At 43.5% G+C, this 19,136-nt stretch overlaps 2 protein-coding genes across 5 annotated transcripts; one reads left to right on the top strand and one right to left on the bottom strand.

The window, feature by feature from the left end:
- Positions 1–2,472: 2,472 nt before the first annotated feature.
- LOC103715781 (galactinol synthase 2-like) lies at positions 2,473–5,465 on the bottom strand. 3 transcript variants are annotated; one of them, XM_039118539.1, is made up of 4 exons: positions 5,029–5,465; positions 4,302–4,625; positions 3,039–3,173; positions 2,473–2,973 (listed from the first exon to the last, which is right to left on the bottom strand). In XM_039118539.1, the coding sequence occupies exons 1-4, from the start codon at positions 5,353–5,355 to the stop codon at positions 2,698–2,700; spliced, it is 1,062 nt and encodes a 353-aa protein (XP_038974467.1). In that variant the 5' UTR covers positions 5,356–5,465; the 3' UTR covers positions 2,473–2,697. The 3 variants fall into 3 exon arrangements, with proteins under 3 accessions (XP_038974467.1, XP_008801762.2, XP_038974469.1); XM_008803540.3 differs by having other exon boundaries at positions 2,473–2,949; XM_039118541.1 differs by having other exon boundaries at positions 2,473–2,940.
- A 7,355-nt stretch (positions 5,466–12,820) lies between these two features.
- LOC113463295 (putative disease resistance protein RGA3) lies at positions 12,821–17,965 on the top strand. 2 transcript variants are annotated; one of them, XM_039118537.1, is made up of 4 exons: positions 12,821–16,284; positions 16,739–16,847; positions 17,098–17,181; positions 17,288–17,965. In XM_039118537.1, exon 1 carries the CDS (start codon positions 13,009–13,011, stop codon positions 16,174–16,176), a length of 3,168 nt encoding a protein of 1,055 aa, XP_038974465.1. In that variant the 5' UTR covers positions 12,821–13,008; the 3' UTR covers positions 16,177–16,284; positions 16,739–16,847; positions 17,098–17,181; positions 17,288–17,965. The 2 variants fall into 2 exon arrangements, with proteins under 2 accessions (XP_038974465.1, XP_038974464.1); XM_039118536.1 differs by having other exon boundaries at positions 17,098–17,965.
- Positions 17,966–19,136: the final 1,171 nt, after the last annotated feature.

The following is a 19,136-nucleotide window of genomic DNA, read 5'->3' as shown; positions in this document are numbered from 1 at the left end:
TGCCGATTTCTGTAGATGAGGCAGTGGATAAAAGTCTAGAGTATGACTAGGAGGTCGGTGGTGAGAGCCCGAGACCTATGTGGGGTGGTCGAAGGACGTTGGCTCGGCAGATTGATGGGGGCTAGATTTGGAGGATGCGCATCCATCCCCGTGTGGTCCTGTTTGTCTCGAAGGTAGTATGGGGATGCTTACCTACCAGAGGTGTGCTGGCTCAGTGGAGAGTAAGGATTTTCTTAGTTTGTGTGGTCTGCCCGGAGGTAGAGGAGTCTATCTTCTATGTCTCATTGAGTGTCCGCAAGCCGCTCAGATTTGGGGGTGCGCTTTAACCTTCCCCGACCAGCGACAGGGGTGGACCTCAATTGAGGATTTTCTATGTTTCTTGGAGGCTTCCTCGTGGGGGCCCGACCTTGAGGAGCATGGGATTACTGCTGCCTATCTGGTCTACCACTATTGGCTAGATAGGAATGTTTGGATTTTCGAGAACTACAGCACGTATCCGAGGGTGGTGGCAGACAGAATTCTACTTCATGCGGCAAAGGTTATTGGCACTATTAAGGCATCGCCCCTTGGGTCGGCTAGGGTAATCTAGGCTTCCCATTTTGTTCTTGCAGTGTCCAGGACCATGCTTGTTTTTTGGAGCCCCCAACCCTTGGCTTTCTCAAGATGAATTTCGACAGTAGTGTTGGCGAGGGAGGGAGCAGTGGAGGTGTGGAATTTGTTATCAGAGACCACAACGCCAAATTTGTTATCAGGCCACACATGTCTAGATGAAGGCGAACAACGCTGCAAACTGGGTTGCTTGCTTTATAGCTCACCACTTCGGCGGCTTTATTTGGGCGAACAACGTTTCCACGCCTGATCCGTTGTGTGATCTCTTTTTTTTTGATTTTCTTGGCCGCACTTACATTCGTCATGCATGAGCTGCTGTTGTACCCCCCCAAAAAAAGAAAGACGGCATAATTTTTGGCAAGTCCCTTGTACTACAAAGTTAGATTTTTTTATTTTATCCACGGCACCAATGGCCCTATCCTACAAGGTGATTTGAGGAGGCTGGGACTTAAGCCTTGATGTCAAACTCCTCATCAAAGCTGGTGGTAATCAAGATGTAGCTTGAATTCTTGTTGAATGTGCAGAAAAAAGCCTACTAATTTCTTGTAAGTAATTGTTGGTATCGTTGCAGTTTTTTAGTTTGCACTGCATCATTCATGGAGGCTAGGTTACTGACATGCTGAACTCTTGGTGAAATTGGCTTGCGTTTTATAGCAGTTCCTTTCCCCCTCTTTATCCACATACTAGGCATAGGTGTGATTTTTTTATTTATATAAATGCATACTCTGTTCAGAACATCTAAGCTATTTCTCTCATGCGAATAGTTTCTCGAGTCTTACATTCCGTAACGGATCTTAAATGAAGATGGAAAAAATACCCACTCAGTCTGTGGAGTCACTCATGTCATGGTGGGGTGAATTGGTTCAAATCTTGAATCCTATCTTCAGAATTTACCAGGTAATTCTTACAGGGGTGAAATTTCTTCTCTAGGTAATATGTAGGGCTCGGGCCTCAAACCCTAAAATTAGCTAAATATAGGCCCTCGGAGTTATTTCAATGATCACTAATCCACTTAATTGGAGGTGCTAAAATTAAACTGGGTGAGACTTATAATTTCAGACCAGCCTAGATGTTTAACACCACCCTTTGTGGATAATATACTCTCCTGGTTTGTATCCTTCTAAATATCCTTCTAAATATCGAATTTTGTATGAATACTCTTCCAAATTGATATTTGCATATATACCCTCGTAAAAGACTTGTTTTGCTATTCCATCTTTTTTTTATTCTTATTTTTGTATATATGCCCACACCATCAACGTTGTTAAAAAATTAACGATTTCAAATTAAAATGATTAAAATACTTTTAATGAATAGATGCGTAAAAAGAAATATTTATAAAACGATTGCAATGAAGGATAAAAAAATAATTTCTAAATTCTATTTTATTTTTAATTAAAATAAATATGATTTTTATGAACGGTGTTAAAACAATCATTATAAATATTTGTGCAAAAACAGTATTTTATAAAGATACAAAAATAAATATAAATTTTAAAAATGTATTCACACAAATTTAAATTTTTAAAAAATATTCATGCAATAAACTTTTTATTTAAATCTGAAGGAACTGCATGCCTAATACTACGGCAAGCAACTGTAAGGTAGTTGGGTTCCCCTCTCCATCTTTTCTCTTTTTTTCCCTCACCTTTTTTCACACTTGTATACCATGTGTCATGAATTCTCTCACCATTCTGTTTTGGGAAAAGAATAAAAACTGCACTGGTTTGAACAGCCCATTCTCCATTTTGTAACAAGCTTGTGGAGTTCTCATTATTTCCATGACCACTTTGATAAATCAATGAATAGCCACATGATAGAAATTAAAAAAGAAAAGCAAAAATAAGAAGAAAAAGAAGAGCATACTACTAGAGAAATGATTTTTCTCAAATGGCACTTAATTTTAGGATTTTTTCTTTTTGCTGCAGATTTACATCAAAATCTCAAATTCCCTGAGAAGCTTCCTGCTTACAATTACACACTTCTTCCATAAGAACGCAAGATTTTGAAACGATCCCCAACTCTCTCCCTTCCGCACGTACAACCCACGTGCCCCAACCCCAGAAGTCTCTAAATGGCCAATATATATCAGGCGGCAGACGGCGCCTTTATGTACTTGACGGCGGCCGCCTCCGACAGCGCCACCAGGAACGGCCGCCGCTCCGCCTCTCCGGCGGCCGCAGCGCCGCCGTCCACGACGGCGGCAGCAGCGGCGGTGGCGGGCCTCTTATAGTCCAAGGACTCGTCGTTGTAGATGTCCCACCACCGCCGAACTAGCTCTTTGATGTCAGCCCGATCCATGTTCTCCTCTTTTCCCGTGTATCTCCATGGCTTCGATCCCCGTCGTTGATCAATATGCCAATTCTAGTTAGGAAACGTTAGTGTCAATGTCTATGAAATGGACGGTGGGGAATGATTCCATCACGTACCGCTGCGCAGTAATGGACCACCTTGACCTTGTCGAGCTCCACGTTCTCCGGGTGCCTCCACAGCATGGCCAGAACCAAATTGTACACAAGAGGGATAGGCTTGTAAATATCCCTAAAGAACATGTTCAAAAAGTCCTGCAAAAAAATAATAAATACCATAAACATAGGGTGGTTCTATATACACCCCCCCATTGCTCAGGACACCCCCCAAAAATTAAAAAAAATTAAATACTCTCTACACCCCCCCCCCCCCCCCATTTGCTAAGGACACCCCTAAAAAATTAAAAATTCCTAAATTACCCCCCACCCTCCCCACCCCCTCACCTAAATTGCTCTCTACACCCCCCAAACCCCCCCCCCCACCCCGCTCTTCCCCTCCAAAACACCCGCCGGCTTCTCCCTTCCGCCCAAAAAACCTCGCCTCAAGCACCTCGCCGGCGGCCAAACCCCCTCCGTCTCCCTTTGAACTGTTCCGCCCAAAGCACCTCGCCAACGCCCAAAACCCCCCCGTTCCCCCTTCTCCCTCTCGTCGCCGGCATTCTCCCGATCTCCGACCACCTCGCCGGCTTCTCCCGAAATTTTTTTTTTTCACGGTTCGTGCTCCGTTCGGCACTGGATCACCGAACAAAAGGCTTCTGTTCGGCTGAACAGTGCCGGACAGAAGCCTTCTGTTCGGCACTGTGCAGCCGAACAGATCTGTTCGGTTGAGTGTTGCCGAACAGAAGCCTGTGCAGCCGAACAGATCTGTTCGGTTGAGTGTTGCCGAACAGAAGGCTTCTGTTCGGCACTGTTCAGCCGAACAGAAGCCTTTTGTTCGGCGATCCAGTGCCGAACGGAGCACGAACCGTGAAAAAAAAAAAAATTCGAAACAAGGGGGAACACGTACCTTTGCGGCCGATTCTTCGTCCCAAATCACTAGTTGCTTGTCCATGCTTCGAATGGAGCTTAAATCTCCTTCAAAGATCGCCTAAACGATGTAAATGGATCGAGGGGTTTAAGGGGGGTTTGAGGGGTGTTTTTTTTTTTCTTTTCAAAACGAAACAGAGGAGGAGGAAGGGGGGGTGTATGAGAAAATTTCAAGGGCAATATGGTAATTACACTAAAGGTTAGTTTGGGTATTTTTTTTTTGGTTTTTGGGGGGTGTCCTTAGCAATAGGGGGGGGGGGGGGGGGTTGTATATAGAACCACCCATAAACATATTAGAATGCACTTCTCAAATGACAACAGTAGCCTGGAACTTGGGGATATTTACTGTTCCATTACCTGCTCGGCGAAGGGTGCGGGCTCCGTGACCTTGAGGGTGGCGAGGAGGGCGTCGGCGGTGGCGATGCCAGGCTCGAACACGAACATGCCGGCGTTGAAGTAAAGGGAAGGCGGCGGGCCGAGCTCGTCGGCCGGCCACGGTGCCCTTTCCGGGCACTGCTGGCAGTAGCCCACCCGGTACTGCGCGGTGTGGCTCCACGTCCGCTCGCAGAAGCAGTCCATCACCGCATAGAAGTACCCGTCGGGGAGGTCGAACAGCTCGTCGATATTCTCGTACACCTGGATGTCTGCGTCCAGGTACACCATCTTGCTGTACTCTACGAACTGCCATCATCACAAATCCAATCCATCGGTCAGGATTTAATACTTTGATAACCTTATACCACTCCGCGGTTAAGCGTACCGTATAATCCTAGAATACTGGTTGTCGTAGTCTAAAGATCTATGAAATTACGAAAATACCTTCGGCAGCTGATTAACTTTATCAGCGCATAAATCACGATCTACGTAATTATTCCAATGCATCGAGGGTATTTTTGTGGCTGGAAAGAAAAACTGAGCCGTGGATTTTTCTACTCGTATAGAAATTTCCAGACACAGGCAGACCATTTCGTGCCCGCTTCGAAATCAGTTTGTGAAAACACGCACAAAGATTTCATACGGGTAGTCCGATGAAAAAGCTATGACAGTTAGTTAACGGCGTTGGATGGGGAAAATACAAGCTTACCTCCCAGATCCGGAGCTTGGAGTAGTTGATGACGTAGTACGCCATGGCGAACTTGGTCTGGTTCTCCGGTGGGTAGATTGGTTCGATCTCCCGCACAATGCACCCTTGCGACTCCAGTAACCGGCGGTGGTCCTCCGGCACGTCGGGGAGAACCGCCACCACCAGCGGGTACGCGGATCCCACCTTCCTCAACCCCTTGGCCAGGCCGACCGCGCCCTTCACGTAGTCGCCGGCGCCGGCGAGGAACGTCACGTACGCCCGCCGTGGGAGATGCATGACCGCCTTCGCCACGGATGTTGTCGCCCTTCCTTCGATCTCGGGCGCCATCGCGAGAGACTGAAAGAGACGAAAAGGGAGAGACTGGGGAGGTGGAGAGCCGGAGAAGCAGAGAAATCGTTCGAGGATGTTTCTCGGTCGCTCTTTCGACGCGAAGAGAACGAGGAACTGGCCCTGAATAAATAATCGAGGAACGGGGCCCCGGAGAAACCTAAATTACTAAAAAGGACACACTGATATAATTTTTAACCAATAGACAATGAGATTCCAGTCGTACACGTGTGTCATTGATGGGATCTAACGGTGACTGAGCACGTTGGAAAGTTCCAGAGAAGGATAGAGCGGGGACGATGCGGTGGAAGGAGCTAGAGTTTGGAGGCCCTTCCGGATTCCCCTAGCGTAGAAGGGCTGCTAGATTGAGCTGGCAGAGGAGGGTAAGGTAGAAGTGTGGTTCTGGAAGCTCCGGGAGAGCCGAACTTTTTTCTTTTTCTTCTTTTTTATTATTATTATTATTATTATTTACATCGGCCGCTAGCTGGAATCATAAAAAGAAAAGTTATATAGCGACTGAGGAACAGAAGTATGCTAAATTCAAAGGTGACCCAAATCAGCCGTTATATTCATTTCACGGAACACATATGGTGATGGCCACCCATTGATTCGAGATACCTGCAAACTGATTAAGAAGATACTAGCTGTTCAGATTGATCATGTGTATCGTGAGATGAACAGAGCTGCGGACTGGATCGCCTCATATGTGGCTCGTCACGCTGGGGACGTCATCTGGACGAGTCTAGCTGGTATTCTCCATTTGTTGCTTTGTTTACTTTCTTTTGACTTGGCAGGATGTACTTCATTTTGATTTAGTAAAAATGAATCGCCATTTTAACCCAAAAAAAAAGAAGAAAAGTACAACATTCTTTTAACAATAATCGGATGTGGCTTAGCAGCAGATGCCCTATCTTATTCGCCTATCTTCCGAGCCGATCTTTTTAATGGTTCAGATTTGAATGATTTTTTTTATGGGGCCATTAGTGCTAATGTTGGTTATTTATCATGGGAGTGCGGGTTTAATTTGTTCTGCTGGAACTTAGTGAATCTCGGGAAGGTCCGCGGCGATCGACTGCTACTGAGATCATGACGGAGGTGAAATTGATGGTGCATGTCCGTCTTAGGGTTCCAAGCTAGAATTTGCTCTCGCTTCTAGAGGTCCTTGTGATGCCACGTGTCATCAGTGGACTCGGGAAGTGCGTGTATCTTGCTACTTGGCGCTAGTTAATTGGCTATATTACCTGTAGACTAATATATTCATATACCCAAACCTAAGTCCAGTTAAAACACTTTCCTCAAACACAATATTAGACCAAAAAAAATCAGGTATCTGTCGGGCTTCGGGTTGTAACCAGATATTAAATACCTAAAAATACTATTTTTATATCTTTTCAATTATTTGGCATACCTAAAACGTTGTCTCATAAGCTTTGCGCCAAGAAAAAAAAAAGATGCAGAAAAGAAGGTAAAAAATATCATAAATCATGAATTTTTTTGAACAAACATAATTGAGTTTGGTTTCAAGTTATTAAATCGTCTGGTTTGCTAAAATCGAAACAAAAACTGAGCTGACTGTCTACAAAAACCACTTGAATCAATCCAAAAATTCGGTTCAGCTCGGTTTATCAGGTTGATATTCTTTTTTAAATAAAAAAATTAAAAAAATAAAAAATTGATGTTTATGTATATAGACATATATGGGTCAAGTTAGATCAGGTTAGGTCGTTTTGAAGATATATATTTGTATATATACACATGGGTCGAGTTAGGCGGGTTGGGGCGGTTTGAATTGGTTTTCTAAAAATTCAAACGAAAATTGAACTTTTTTTTTTTTTTTGGTTCAAGTTTGACCTAAATCAAAACCAAACCTAATAAAAAAAAACACCTACATAAACCAAGCCGAATGATCCTGTTCGGATTAGGTTCATGATTCTTTTTGAATGGGTTGGGGATTACCATCTTGAGAGGGTGCTTGGTGGCCTATTCGATGTTTTAAGTACTGCTGGCAGTAAATGGGCTGCCACTGGCCAGAGCGCAGCCTCGGCTCTTAACCATATTAGCCTAAAACTAACTGATTTAAAATTCTTGATACAAGACAATGAATCTAAGAAGGAAAATCCTAATTTTGTAACAATTTGTGGGAAAATTGGTACTGAGACATGGATCACATACTCGACACTCAAATATGATGCAACACCTTTCCTGGATTCGTTGTTGCTGAATGTAGGGGTGCTGGTTTGCAGAGTGTTTGTAGAGAACTTGGAGGGTTGTTTCTTGTTGACTTTCCCAAAATGTAGAGACTGAGATTTTCTTTAGATTCTCCTTGTTGGCTAGCACAAACCAACACTAAGCAGCTTATTGCCATTTTCATCATGTTTGCTCGACAAGCATATTTTTGTGCTTTCATAGGGCTTTGTAACATTAGAAGTAAATGGAGCCGCGAGAGAAGATTTGGAGGGACACAAATGCTATTTGTAAGCTTTTGTTAGGGAACATATTTCATTCACCTCACTGCATTGGTCACATACATAATTTCAGGCTGCTGGAGCCTCCTTCCTAAATCTTCGTAAATTAAATTGAATAGCATATTTTGATCTGCCACTCATGCTCTTGCCAAGCAAGCTTCTAATATGATCAGTACCTGAATGTATTTCTTTATTTGGAGTTAAGAGTGGCTCCTCAATTCAAGACAAGCATTTGGTTTGGTCAAGTAGAATAATACCGCAATTAGCAACATCTATCAAATCCATTGCTCCTAGGTTGGGTTAATATGAAACCCTTATCCTTTTTACCAGCATCCACCATCTTCATTTTAGCCTCCTTTGCACTAAAAATATCTAGAACATTTGCCTATCATCTGGATCAAATTTGTGTATAAAAAAATGGTGTCCTAGTACATGAGACTCCTACTACTGCAGAATGTGGGGTCTCAGATGTACCAACCTTATCCTTGCATGCGAAGAGAGTTTCCTCACGTGGAAGGCTACCACCACTCTCACTCGTAACCGGTGGTGCAAAAATTAGACTCCCTTTTGTTTTCCATTCGTTTGATGTTGCACTGTCATTTTTGAATGCAAATAAAAGGGCACCCATGTGTTGAATCAACCTTCGCATCATGGAAGGCATAGTTAATTGACTACGTCGCACACCCAGCCCACGCTGAATTTGTAGATGAGTTCTTGGCTGCAGGGGAGGTGGTCATTTTGTTATTGACTACAAGCCAACCATACTCTTAACAATAATGAGAGAATGCGGATTCCCGTTCCATTTTTACTAGTAACATGCATGTGCAATGCAATGCACCAATCACTTATCAACGATAGTTAATATGCAATAAAATCTATGTGTAATATGACATTAAAATGTTTTCAATTATCTTGTAGCACTATTGCATAGCACATTATCCAAGATCACTCCCCAGGATGATTTTAGATATCGGATCTCACGGACGGGTTTTCTATCATCGGGTTGGATGGTAATTTGAAAAGTAGGAATGATTTAGGATCATTGCCATATAGAATTACTGTGGTGCAACCAAGCATGGTCATTATCCCATAATAAATGCTCCCTAGAGGAATTAAGGCACGCAACGTCTTCCAAAATCACAAAACCATTCTATCATGCTACAATGACAAACCCTTTCTACGGAGCATGAATTTTATTAGCAATCTTCTTCTCGTTGATTTGTGAAATCAAGTCTAAAATGCTGTTGCCTTTTGGTGAACTCGTGATTGCAGGATGCAACTGACTTGGGGATGTACTCAAGCACACCGCCACATGGACAATGAATTCAGCATGCATGTGTCCTGATAAATTAACAAGCCAGGAAGCATTAGCTTCTAGTGGCCTATCGCCCAGCTATAAAGAATCCGTAAGATGGCTCTTCTCATTGTAGTGTTCTCTTTGTTCTCGCTGACCTGAAATCTTGTCATAACTCCTATAAATTTTATATGATCTTGCTGAAATTGCTGTGTATTGCATATCAAAATGCATTTTAAATCTCACCGAGTATACGCTTCAGTGATGTTTTTTAAGTACCACAGCTGTGAGGACCAGCCCACATACAGTGAGCTAATGGGCCAAGCCCAACATGGCTGGCCCATCTGGAGACCTAGAGGCGGTGATCGCCAGCTGAGACGGTTACAACCGCCTGACAGCCACGATCACCGCCACTCTCCTCTTCCAGCTGAGGGCTATTAAGGCTTATAGATCATTCACAGAGGAACTCCATCACCCTCTCATTTCTTCTCATTCCCCTCTTTTTCTGCTACAAGGAATTGAAGCAGGAGCAATATCATCGGAGTAGGGATCCGAGCCGCCGGAGGGAACATCACATAGTTGTCCTGGAACTAGGTAAGTCCCTGACTTCTTCTTCCATTGTAACATGCAAGTAGATCTAGCTTAATAATGAAACAACAAGACAGAGAACGAAATAGAAGAGATCAAAAACAGGAAAAGGGAAAGAATGAAAACAAAAGAAAAAGAATAGGAAGAATAAGAATAAGAAGAAGAAGAAGAAGAAGAGGGAAGGAAGGGGAAGAGTTTACCTGGCATACTCAGCCGCAGCCGTCGACGGCCGGAGGCTCTTCCTCCTCTCCTTTGGTCGCAGCGAGCTCGGCCGCTGCCGTGGCCGCATCGATGGCCACGGCCGTGGGTTTATTTCCCCTATCCCAGTGGGAACGAGGGGGGAGCCCTCGGCTCCAACTGCAGGCTCCATCGGCCCTCGGTCGGAACTGCGGCGGGCCGGAGGCCCCTTCCTTTCGAGAGGGTGGTCTCGACACCCCATTTTCACCAAGGAACAGAGAGGGGCCGGCCGCCGCGGGCGCGGCCAGGGGTTCGGCCGCGGGCGCCGCCGGTCGCAGTCGACCTCTTCCGTGAGGGGGAGACGCCCTCCTCCCTTCTCAAGAGAAGAAGGATGATGAAGAAGGGGGGGATCGGCCGCTACAGGCTGAGCCGCGGGCGGCGTTGGCCGGCCACCGGCACCGTCGACCTCGGACCCGGCTCCTCCCGAGCGCCCCTTCCGAGCTCGCCTCTTAGTTCATGGGAGAAGAGGAGGGGGAGGAGCTCGGGAAAGAAAGAAGACGGAAGGAAGAAGGAAAGAGAAGAAGCTTCGGGAAAGGAGAAGAGAAGAAAAAGAAAGAAAAAGAGAAAGAGAAGAAAAGAAGGAAAAGAAAAGTAGAAAAATAAAATAAAATAAAATGTGGTGGGCCGCAATGGGCCTAATTCCGGGGTGGGCTTTAAATAGATTTGGATTTAGAAGCCTGAAGCCGGGCTGGACCCTGGTCCGAGCCCAATGTTCTTAAAACCAAAACTAATTGGGCCTGAATACAAGTGGGCCCAGTAAGTAAATCAGGCCAAGGGCCTTATTCAGAACCCAATTAAACATCGGGCCTGAATGCAAATGGGCCCAGACCTGAGCCAGAAATTAAATCAAACCCGAACTAGGAAGTAAATTAGACCAGAACCAGAAATTGAATTGCGCCATGGGCCTGAACTAGAAATTTAACTAGGCTATGGACCCGAAAATGAAATTGAGTCCTATGAATGGGCTGTAAATGACTTTAAGATTATAAATAAATAGAAATTAAATGTGCAAGTGACATGTAATTTAATGATCTTGTTAGGTATTGAAGAATTGGCATTTGATGGGCAAATTAGGTAAGTAACCTGTCTTAATCTTATTATGGATCATGTATCACGTTTTATAAGATGAAAAAGTATTATTTATGCAATTGAAATTATGTATAAGAATTGTGGAAAAAGTACCTGATATAATCTTATGTTTTATCAAATACTTGTGATTACTTGATTATGAAATTGTATATGATTAGTTATGTTTTCACAAAATTAAGATCAAGCATGTGTTAGCAAATGATTACATGATTTTGGATACATAGCATCCATCATTATTATTATTATTATATTATGTACACATGATTATGATGATGTAGAAAGATGCATGGAAAAAAATAAAGTTTTCAGCATGATCATGAGTTTGATTTAGCATGATGCCATTATTCACTTTCCAAGGTATCTATGAGAAAAGATTTATGAAAAGCATGATATGTTTTAAGAACTCTCAGATTGCTATGTATGACCCCCGCCAGTGGGTAACAGTAACTAGGCATATGACCCCCGCCAGTGGGTAAAAGTAACTTGGCTTTACGACCCCCGCCAGTGGGTAATAGTAACTGGAAGATGACCCTGCAGTGGTAAAGGCCTTGCCGTGGGAATAAGAGCGGCCATAGCTACACTACCATCTGAGAGTATGAATTTCAAAGTATAGAATAATGGCAAAAATTTTATGATGCATAATCATATTTATGAAGTTGCATGAATGGACATGCATAGTTTTATGACTGGTTGGATTATTTGAAATGTTTACTTTATTACAAGCACAGATTTCAAAGCATGAATAATAACAGCACAAATTTTAAAGCATGATTAATGATGAGTACAGATTTCAAAGCATGAATAATAACAGCACAAATTTTAAAGCATGATTAATGATGAGTACGGATTTCAAAGCAAGAATAATGATAAGTACGGATTTCAAAGCAGTGAATAAAGACAAAAGGTTTATATCTGGTTTGATTATAGAAAATGCTTTCTTTATTACAATCGTTAGTTTCTTAAAATAATGCACTAGTATGAAAAATATTATGCTTGATCTGATAAGATTATACATTGTTACTTACTGAGCTTTATAGCTCATATCCATTTATTTATGTTCTTACAGATGAATAGGAGATGCTAGGAACAAGGAGCGTAACATGCTCCAGGGTTATGGGAAAGACGAATATTAAATGTAGATATTGTTTTTAGAAGCTTTGTATGCATTTTAATACATGAACATTTAATGACTTTCATGAATATAGTTGTTTACAATTTGAAGTTTTAAAGTGGCTGCGTGTTATTGTATGCTTAACTTGGCGATAACACGGCCGTGTCATGAACCGAATTCGGGGCGTGACAACAGCAAATTCCTACTCATGCCAATATGGCCCTGATAGTTTTGCCTTGAGCCAGTTTTATCGTCTACGGGAAGCACAAAATTGTAATGAATCTAGATGGAAGATGGTGCAAAATATTACTGGGATAGTTTCTGACATTAGCTTTCAACCTAAGGCCTAAAATAGTATTTAATTTTAGTATATAATTTATATCATATGCTACAACGGTTGTCCTTTAGATGAAGCTGCAACTCAGTTTCCTGGAGCTAAAGACAAATGGGTGCCCTGTTTTCTACCTTGGCCGCGTATTGTTAGAAAATGGGACGCGGCTTTCCCTGCCACTACGGCTTGACTGTGGAGGCCACTAGGTTTACCCTGTTTTCTACCCACAGAACTGGTCTCTTTTGTCATATATAATTTAGTATTTAAGATGGCGTTGGTTTAAAGGGTTATGTTCACATGATACTTCCACAACGGTTGTCCTTTAGTCACGGGCAGTCTCGAGCGGGTGGATGGGCGATGGTCCTGGATGCCTTCCAGTCCGTGATTCTTCTTCCTTCCCACCATCCTTCAACTAGTGTCTCGTCCGTGATTCTTCTTCCTTCCCACCATCCTTCAACTAGTGTCTCGTCCGTGATTCTTCTTCCTTCCCACCATCCTTCAACTAGTGTCTCGTCTTTGTAGGAGTTGAAGGGAAAAAATGGCGATGGTCCTGGATGCCTTCGTCTCTCGTTTGTGTACGAGGCTATTAACCTATGTAGAGGAAGAGGCTGCCAAGATCTTGGGTGTGCCCGAGGAAATCAAGAAGCTTCATAGGAGGTTGAAGAGAATGCAGGCCATTCTCGCTGATGCAGAGAATAGATGCTTTGACAACAAGGCCATCAACCTTTGGCTGAAAGAGCTGCGAGATCTCATGTACGATGCAGACGACATCATCGATGAATGCCAGATTGAGGGCGAGAAGCTTCTCAGCTCAGATTCATCATCATCTTGTTGTGGTGAGTTGGTATGTTGTTGCTATCCTCCTATTTCTTGCTGGCATGAAGGTAAATTCCGTCAGGAGATTGGCCACAGAATTAGAAATCTCAACCGTGAGCTTGAACAACTTGCCAAGGACAAAGATGACCTCCATCTTACGCCTGCTCCTTGTGACGACCGCTACAAGAGTAGAATAAGCCGCAAGACATCTCCTATTGTTGAACCTGATCTTGTGGGAGAGAAAATTGAGGATGATACAAGGAGGTTGGCGGATTTGCTGATAAAGGAAGATAATAAAAAAATCCAAGTGTTTGCCATTGTTGGCATGGGGGGGATAGGCAAAACTACTCTTGCTCAGAACATTTACAATGATAAGAACCTTCGGGACAACTTCAACCCAAAGTTATGGATTTGGTTGTGCGTGTCCCAAGATTTCTTCGAGTTCGATTTACTGAGATCTTTCATAAAGCAAGCTGGAGGTGATCCTGGAGAGGCTAAGGAGAAGGAAGTGCTCGAACCCATGCTTAGCCAAGTCATTATGAACAAGAAATTCTTTCTAGTCTTGGATGATGTTTGGGATGCGCAAGTTTGGGATGCGCTACTGAGAAAGCCCTTGCATAGTGGTTTGGCAGATAGTAGAATTTTGATAACAAGTAGACATGAAGCCATTGCTAGACAGATGGGAGCAGTATACATCCATAGGGTGGAGAAGTTGTCTCAAGAGGATGGTTGGTCATTAATTTGCAAGATAGTGTTTGAGGAATATGAGGAAGGAGACATGCATCTGTTAAGTGATGTCGGGATGAGAATTGTAGAGAAATGTGATGGCCTTCCACTTGCTCTTCGGATTGTTGGAGGGGTTCTTCGAACCAAGGAGAAAAGGCATTCAGAATGGGAAAAAGTCCTCTCTAGTCCAGCATGGTCTTTTACGAAACTTCCAAAAGAGGAGATGGGCCCGTTGTACTTGAGCTATCTGGATTTACCACCTCCTCTGAAGCAGTGCTTCACTTCCGTTACATTATTTCCTGAGGACTTCCCAATTCGTGGAGGTCCTTTTGGCAATAGATGTATTGCAGAGGGCTTTGTAACATCCGAAGACGGTACACCTTTGGAAGATGTAGCAGAAGGGTATTGGAAGGAGTTGGTGCAAAGGAACCTTCTACAGCCATATCCTCAATATTATGATGAAAAAGGTTATAGGATGCATGACCTCCTGCAGTCTGTAGCTCAGCATATAGTAGGGGATGAGTGCTTCGTCGGAAATGCACGAGCATTTGAAAACAAGATCATGTCCTCCTCTTCATCAATAAAACTACGCCGTTTATCAATTGTAGATGAAAACTTAGAAACTATACCTGACTTGATAATGAAACAGACATCCTTGAGGACCCTGTCATTCTTTCATATCCCACTTATTCATCATCTTCCAGAAGATCTCTTCAGAAAGCTGAGGAGTTTAAGGATTTTGAATTTACGTAAAACAGCCATCAACAATCTCCCAACTTCTTTAGGAGATCTTGTGCACCTTAGAACTCTTGATCTCTCTAATAGTTCAATAAGAGAGATACCGGAGAGTATAGGGAATCTCAGAAATCTCCAATTTTTGATACTCGGGGATTGTAAATATTTGCACAGCCTCCCTAGCGGTGTCCTTAGGTTAATCAATCTAAAGGCTCTTGTTGTCGAGGATGCACCACTTGATGGTATACCAATAGGAATAGGGAGACTGCGACAACTACATACACTAGTAGGATTTGTGGTGAATGGTAGCAAGGGCTGCAGATCTGGAGTAGGAGAAGATGTCAGGGAGCAGGAGCACAAGAGATATCAACACAGGAGGTTCTGCACCTTGGAAGAGTTGAAATCCCTCTCCCAGCTCAGGTGTATGAGAATGGTCAAATTGGAGAGGGTATCAGACAGGGCTGAAGCAAAAGCTGCAGCACTTCAAGCCAAGCCCCATCTCATGGTTCTATTTCTGCATTGCACCCTACTGAGCAGCTCTTTTGATGTGCAGCAGCCTTGTGCAGATGATTACGAGGAGGAAGATATCAAGAGAATAGGGGAGGTCTTCGAGGAGCTCCACCCACCGCCATGCCTTGAAAAGCTTGAAATCAATGGCTACTTCGGCCGTGAGTTTCCTAGCTGGATGATGACACCTTCCTCGTCATCGCTCCGCAACCTGCAATGGCTGGATCTCAAGAATTGTGGTCTATGCTGGCCACTTCCACCCTTGGGAATGCTGCCACAACTATGTTACCTCTCGATTTCAGGTGCTTCTGCAGTCACGATCATCGGGCCTGAATTCTTGTTGCTGGCAGGGGGTAGTGCTGGAGCAAGAGGGCGGAATGGAAGAAAAACAAACTCTTGCTTCTCCTTCCCCAAACTAGAGACACTTGTATTTGAAAACATGCCTAATTGGGAAGAATGGTGGTGGCAGTGGGCGGAGGAGGACAACCAGACAACATCGTTGCTACCTTCTCTTAAGATATTGATCATTAATAGATGTCCGAAGTTGAGGTCTCTTCCGGAGAGCCTCCTTTGTCATGTCACCGCCCTGACGACATTACAAATTACACGTGCCCACAGCTTGAGAAATATACAAAACCTCCCCTCTCTTACAGAGTTGATCTTGGCCCACAACTCAAGTTTGGAGAGAGTGTCCAACTTTCCTATACTCAAACACATAGATGTTGAGGATTGTGAGGAATTGAAGGTTGTGGAGGGTGCGAATGCCGTGGAGCACATACAGCTCGATGATCGAGAAGCAGAGTCTCTCCCAGAGTGGTTAGTGGGTGCTGGTGAAGAACAACTGTGCTTCCCTTTCGTCCACAAGTTGACTCTCTCCAACAAAATCTATCGCCGAGGGCTGTCTGATTGGCCTCTAATCTGATGGCACATCTTGAAGCAATCAGTTCCTCCTCTCTATTTACATCTGCTTTAAAAAGCAAGAGATTACTTGCCAACTCCGTGATACTCTGCACCATTCTCGTCCTTTCAGGTACATATTCTGTTCAGATTACTCGTGACCTTGCGTCCAAAAGAGGCTGGTTGATACCTGTTTTTATTTATTTTCTTTTCTTGGCTGCCTTCTTTCATTGAATACATGGAATCCTTGTGCGCATATTGCATGGTCTGGGACTGGATGATATGCATAACAATGCCTTCCTTTGGCTATCGTATGATTACTTAACTTAGTTGCACTTTGAATTAGATGACACACTATCAATCCTTCCCTTTGTTGGCATGGGATAAGCATTATATACAAGCCTTTCTAGGCCCGAGCTGTTGCTTTGGTCCATTTGGCCCTGTCAGTTGATGTCTTAAAATTGCTCAAACGGAAACGTCTTAAAATTGTTAGGAACATTTCCTTTACCGATCCCCAATAAGACATTATTTCATGATGTGGTCTAATATCTATGTGATCTAATTTTCTTCTTTTCTTTCACAAGCAGATTGATATCTCGGTATAGGATTGGCACTTTCTCCTTCAACGCCAGTATCTCTCGTCTTCAACAACATCAAGCAACAGCAATAAATGGCATGCAAAAAGAAGTTTGAGAGGTAATTCGCTATCGGACCCGCAATTAGTGAAATCTAAGGGAAAAAAATAGCTTTACTAGTTGCTTGGGAGGGGAGAAATTTGGTGATAATTTATTCTCAAAAGTAAAAAGTTGCTTGGTGAAAAACATCCTTCCACCTTTTGATTTTTTTTGATGTGAAGAGCATATGGCATTCAAATTTCCTGATAAGTAATGATCTATCATCTTGTTTGTTTTTATATCCTTTCTTTTGTTTTTGTATGATCAAGCAGGCCCAACAGACCAGCTTTAACTCCTTGTTTCATAGCTGTGGTTCCAGCAGTGTCATATATAGCACAAGCAATTACCCATCTACGGTATGAATTCTAAAAACCATTGGTTGGAAACATGCATTAATATACAATTATGAGTTCAGAGACTAAATAGGAAAGTCAAGACTAAGTCTTTCTGGTTCTCATGCAGGCGAAGGATTAATGACAGCAAGATACTGTTGTTCCAGTTCTCATTGTTTCACAAGCTTAAACAGAAGAATTTAGCATTTTTTGCCTCCCACTAAGATCATTATTGACATGCCAATGCCCACAGGTGAATGGTGCATCTTGGAAGAGAGAGAGATTCTCTCCCAGCTCAAGTCCTTCAAGTAACAAAACAATCTCCAATGAGCTAACGTTCACTTGGGAGGAGTGGGGAATTAGGATGAAGATTCTGGTATGCTTTTGAGGAGCTCTACCCTCCACCATGAAAAGATCTTAGCATCAGAGATTTGTAATGTTAAAGCCATGCTTTTGAACAGAACCTCTGTTATTAGATAGAAACAACGTCCGTCCAGGCATGTTGTTGGATCGTGATCATCATGCTGGAGAACTTTTTTTCGTCAACTTTGTGTTGAAAAGATAAACTTAATTTAATGAATGATTTTTGGGAGGATTTATGAATATGTGAAGGGTCACCTTGAGAGTGGTGATTCATGTATATGTATTTAAGTAGTTCATGTCTTTTGGGTTTTCTATGTGCATTTAAGTGGTTCAATGTACTTAGGTTTATTCATGTACCTAGAAGTCCTATAAATACCATGTAAGTCTTATAGTTTTGTAAGCAAGGCAAGAGCCAAAGTGAATAGAAAAAATCTGAAGTATTCTTCCTCTCCATCCTTTCCTCTCTAATCTCTCTTCCTATATTTCCAACAAACTGGTATTAGAGCTCCAGTTTATTGATCCTGGAGATAGCCAATTCTACCTTTCCATTTCAATTCCCTCGCCTTACAAAAGAGAATTATGAGAATTGGTACATTCGTATGAAGGCTTTGCTCTGCAATCAAGTAGTACCAAGTTTCCGGATTATGCAAGGTATCACGGAGCCACGTATGTCTCCCCGATTTGATCTAGCTCCACAGTTAATATTAAAGAAATGTGACTACTAGAGTTTCTGGTTGTCTTGGGGATGTGTGTGGTTGCATGTGTTTTGAATTTGTGGAACTTATCACCAAGCACAAAAATGCGATAATTAATGCCAATTTAAATGAGCAAATTTAACCTACAGGGGAGGGGAAAACAGATCTGACCCAATCTGGAGAGGGTCTCTGATCGCAGAAGATGTTCAGGCTGAAATGGTGCTGGGAAGATGGTCACGACGTTGCAGGGTCATCACTACGCCAACTCCCATGGAGGTGGTCGGAGCAACTAATGGCGGCTGTGGTTGGGGCGGTCTGCGGTGGTGGCTGTCAGGGCTGACAGTGGTGGTGCAGCAGCCGACGACGGCGATGGCAACACGGTGGTGTGGCGGCAAGAGCAACGCGGCGGCACGGCGGCAACTAGCAGCGGCGGCATGGAAGAGCGGGGGCGACGCGTGGTGTGGTGGTGCAAGCAGTAGAGATGGCAGCGGCGGTGGGACAAGGGCGGGGGCGCAGATAGCAGTGGACGGCAGGGTGGGCGGCGGAGGTGGTGGGCGTGGGAAGTGGAGAGCGGTGGTCGGAAAAAAAAAAACTAGGAAGAAAGTCGGGAGAATAAGAAAGGGAAAGAAGACACTCCCGCACGTGCGTGAGTCACGTGCGGTCATTCAATTTTTTTTTTTTTTTGATAACCCAAATGGACTCGGGTTATTGGGTTAACAGACCCAACCCATTAAGACAGTCCGATCCGCAATATTGAATTTTTGAATTTTGATTTTTTTTTTTGAATTGGTTCGGGCTAATGGGTGATAGGCTAACGGGTCTAGATCTTACCCGCACTGTAGATCATCTTCCACCTTCGACCGTTCGTTCGCTTCCGACGGATCTCGCCTGATTTCGCGGCGGTGGGTGCGGGGAGGCGTT

Source organism: Phoenix dactylifera, unplaced genomic scaffold (genome assembly GCF_009389715.1).
Source record: "Phoenix dactylifera cultivar Barhee BC4 unplaced genomic scaffold, palm_55x_up_171113_PBpolish2nd_filt_p 000371F, whole genome shotgun sequence".
Classification (NCBI taxonomy): Eukaryota; Viridiplantae; Streptophyta; class Magnoliopsida; order Arecales; family Arecaceae; genus Phoenix; species Phoenix dactylifera.
Note: the sequence above shows the minus strand (reverse complement) of the source record. Positions and strands in the feature narration are given on the sequence as shown.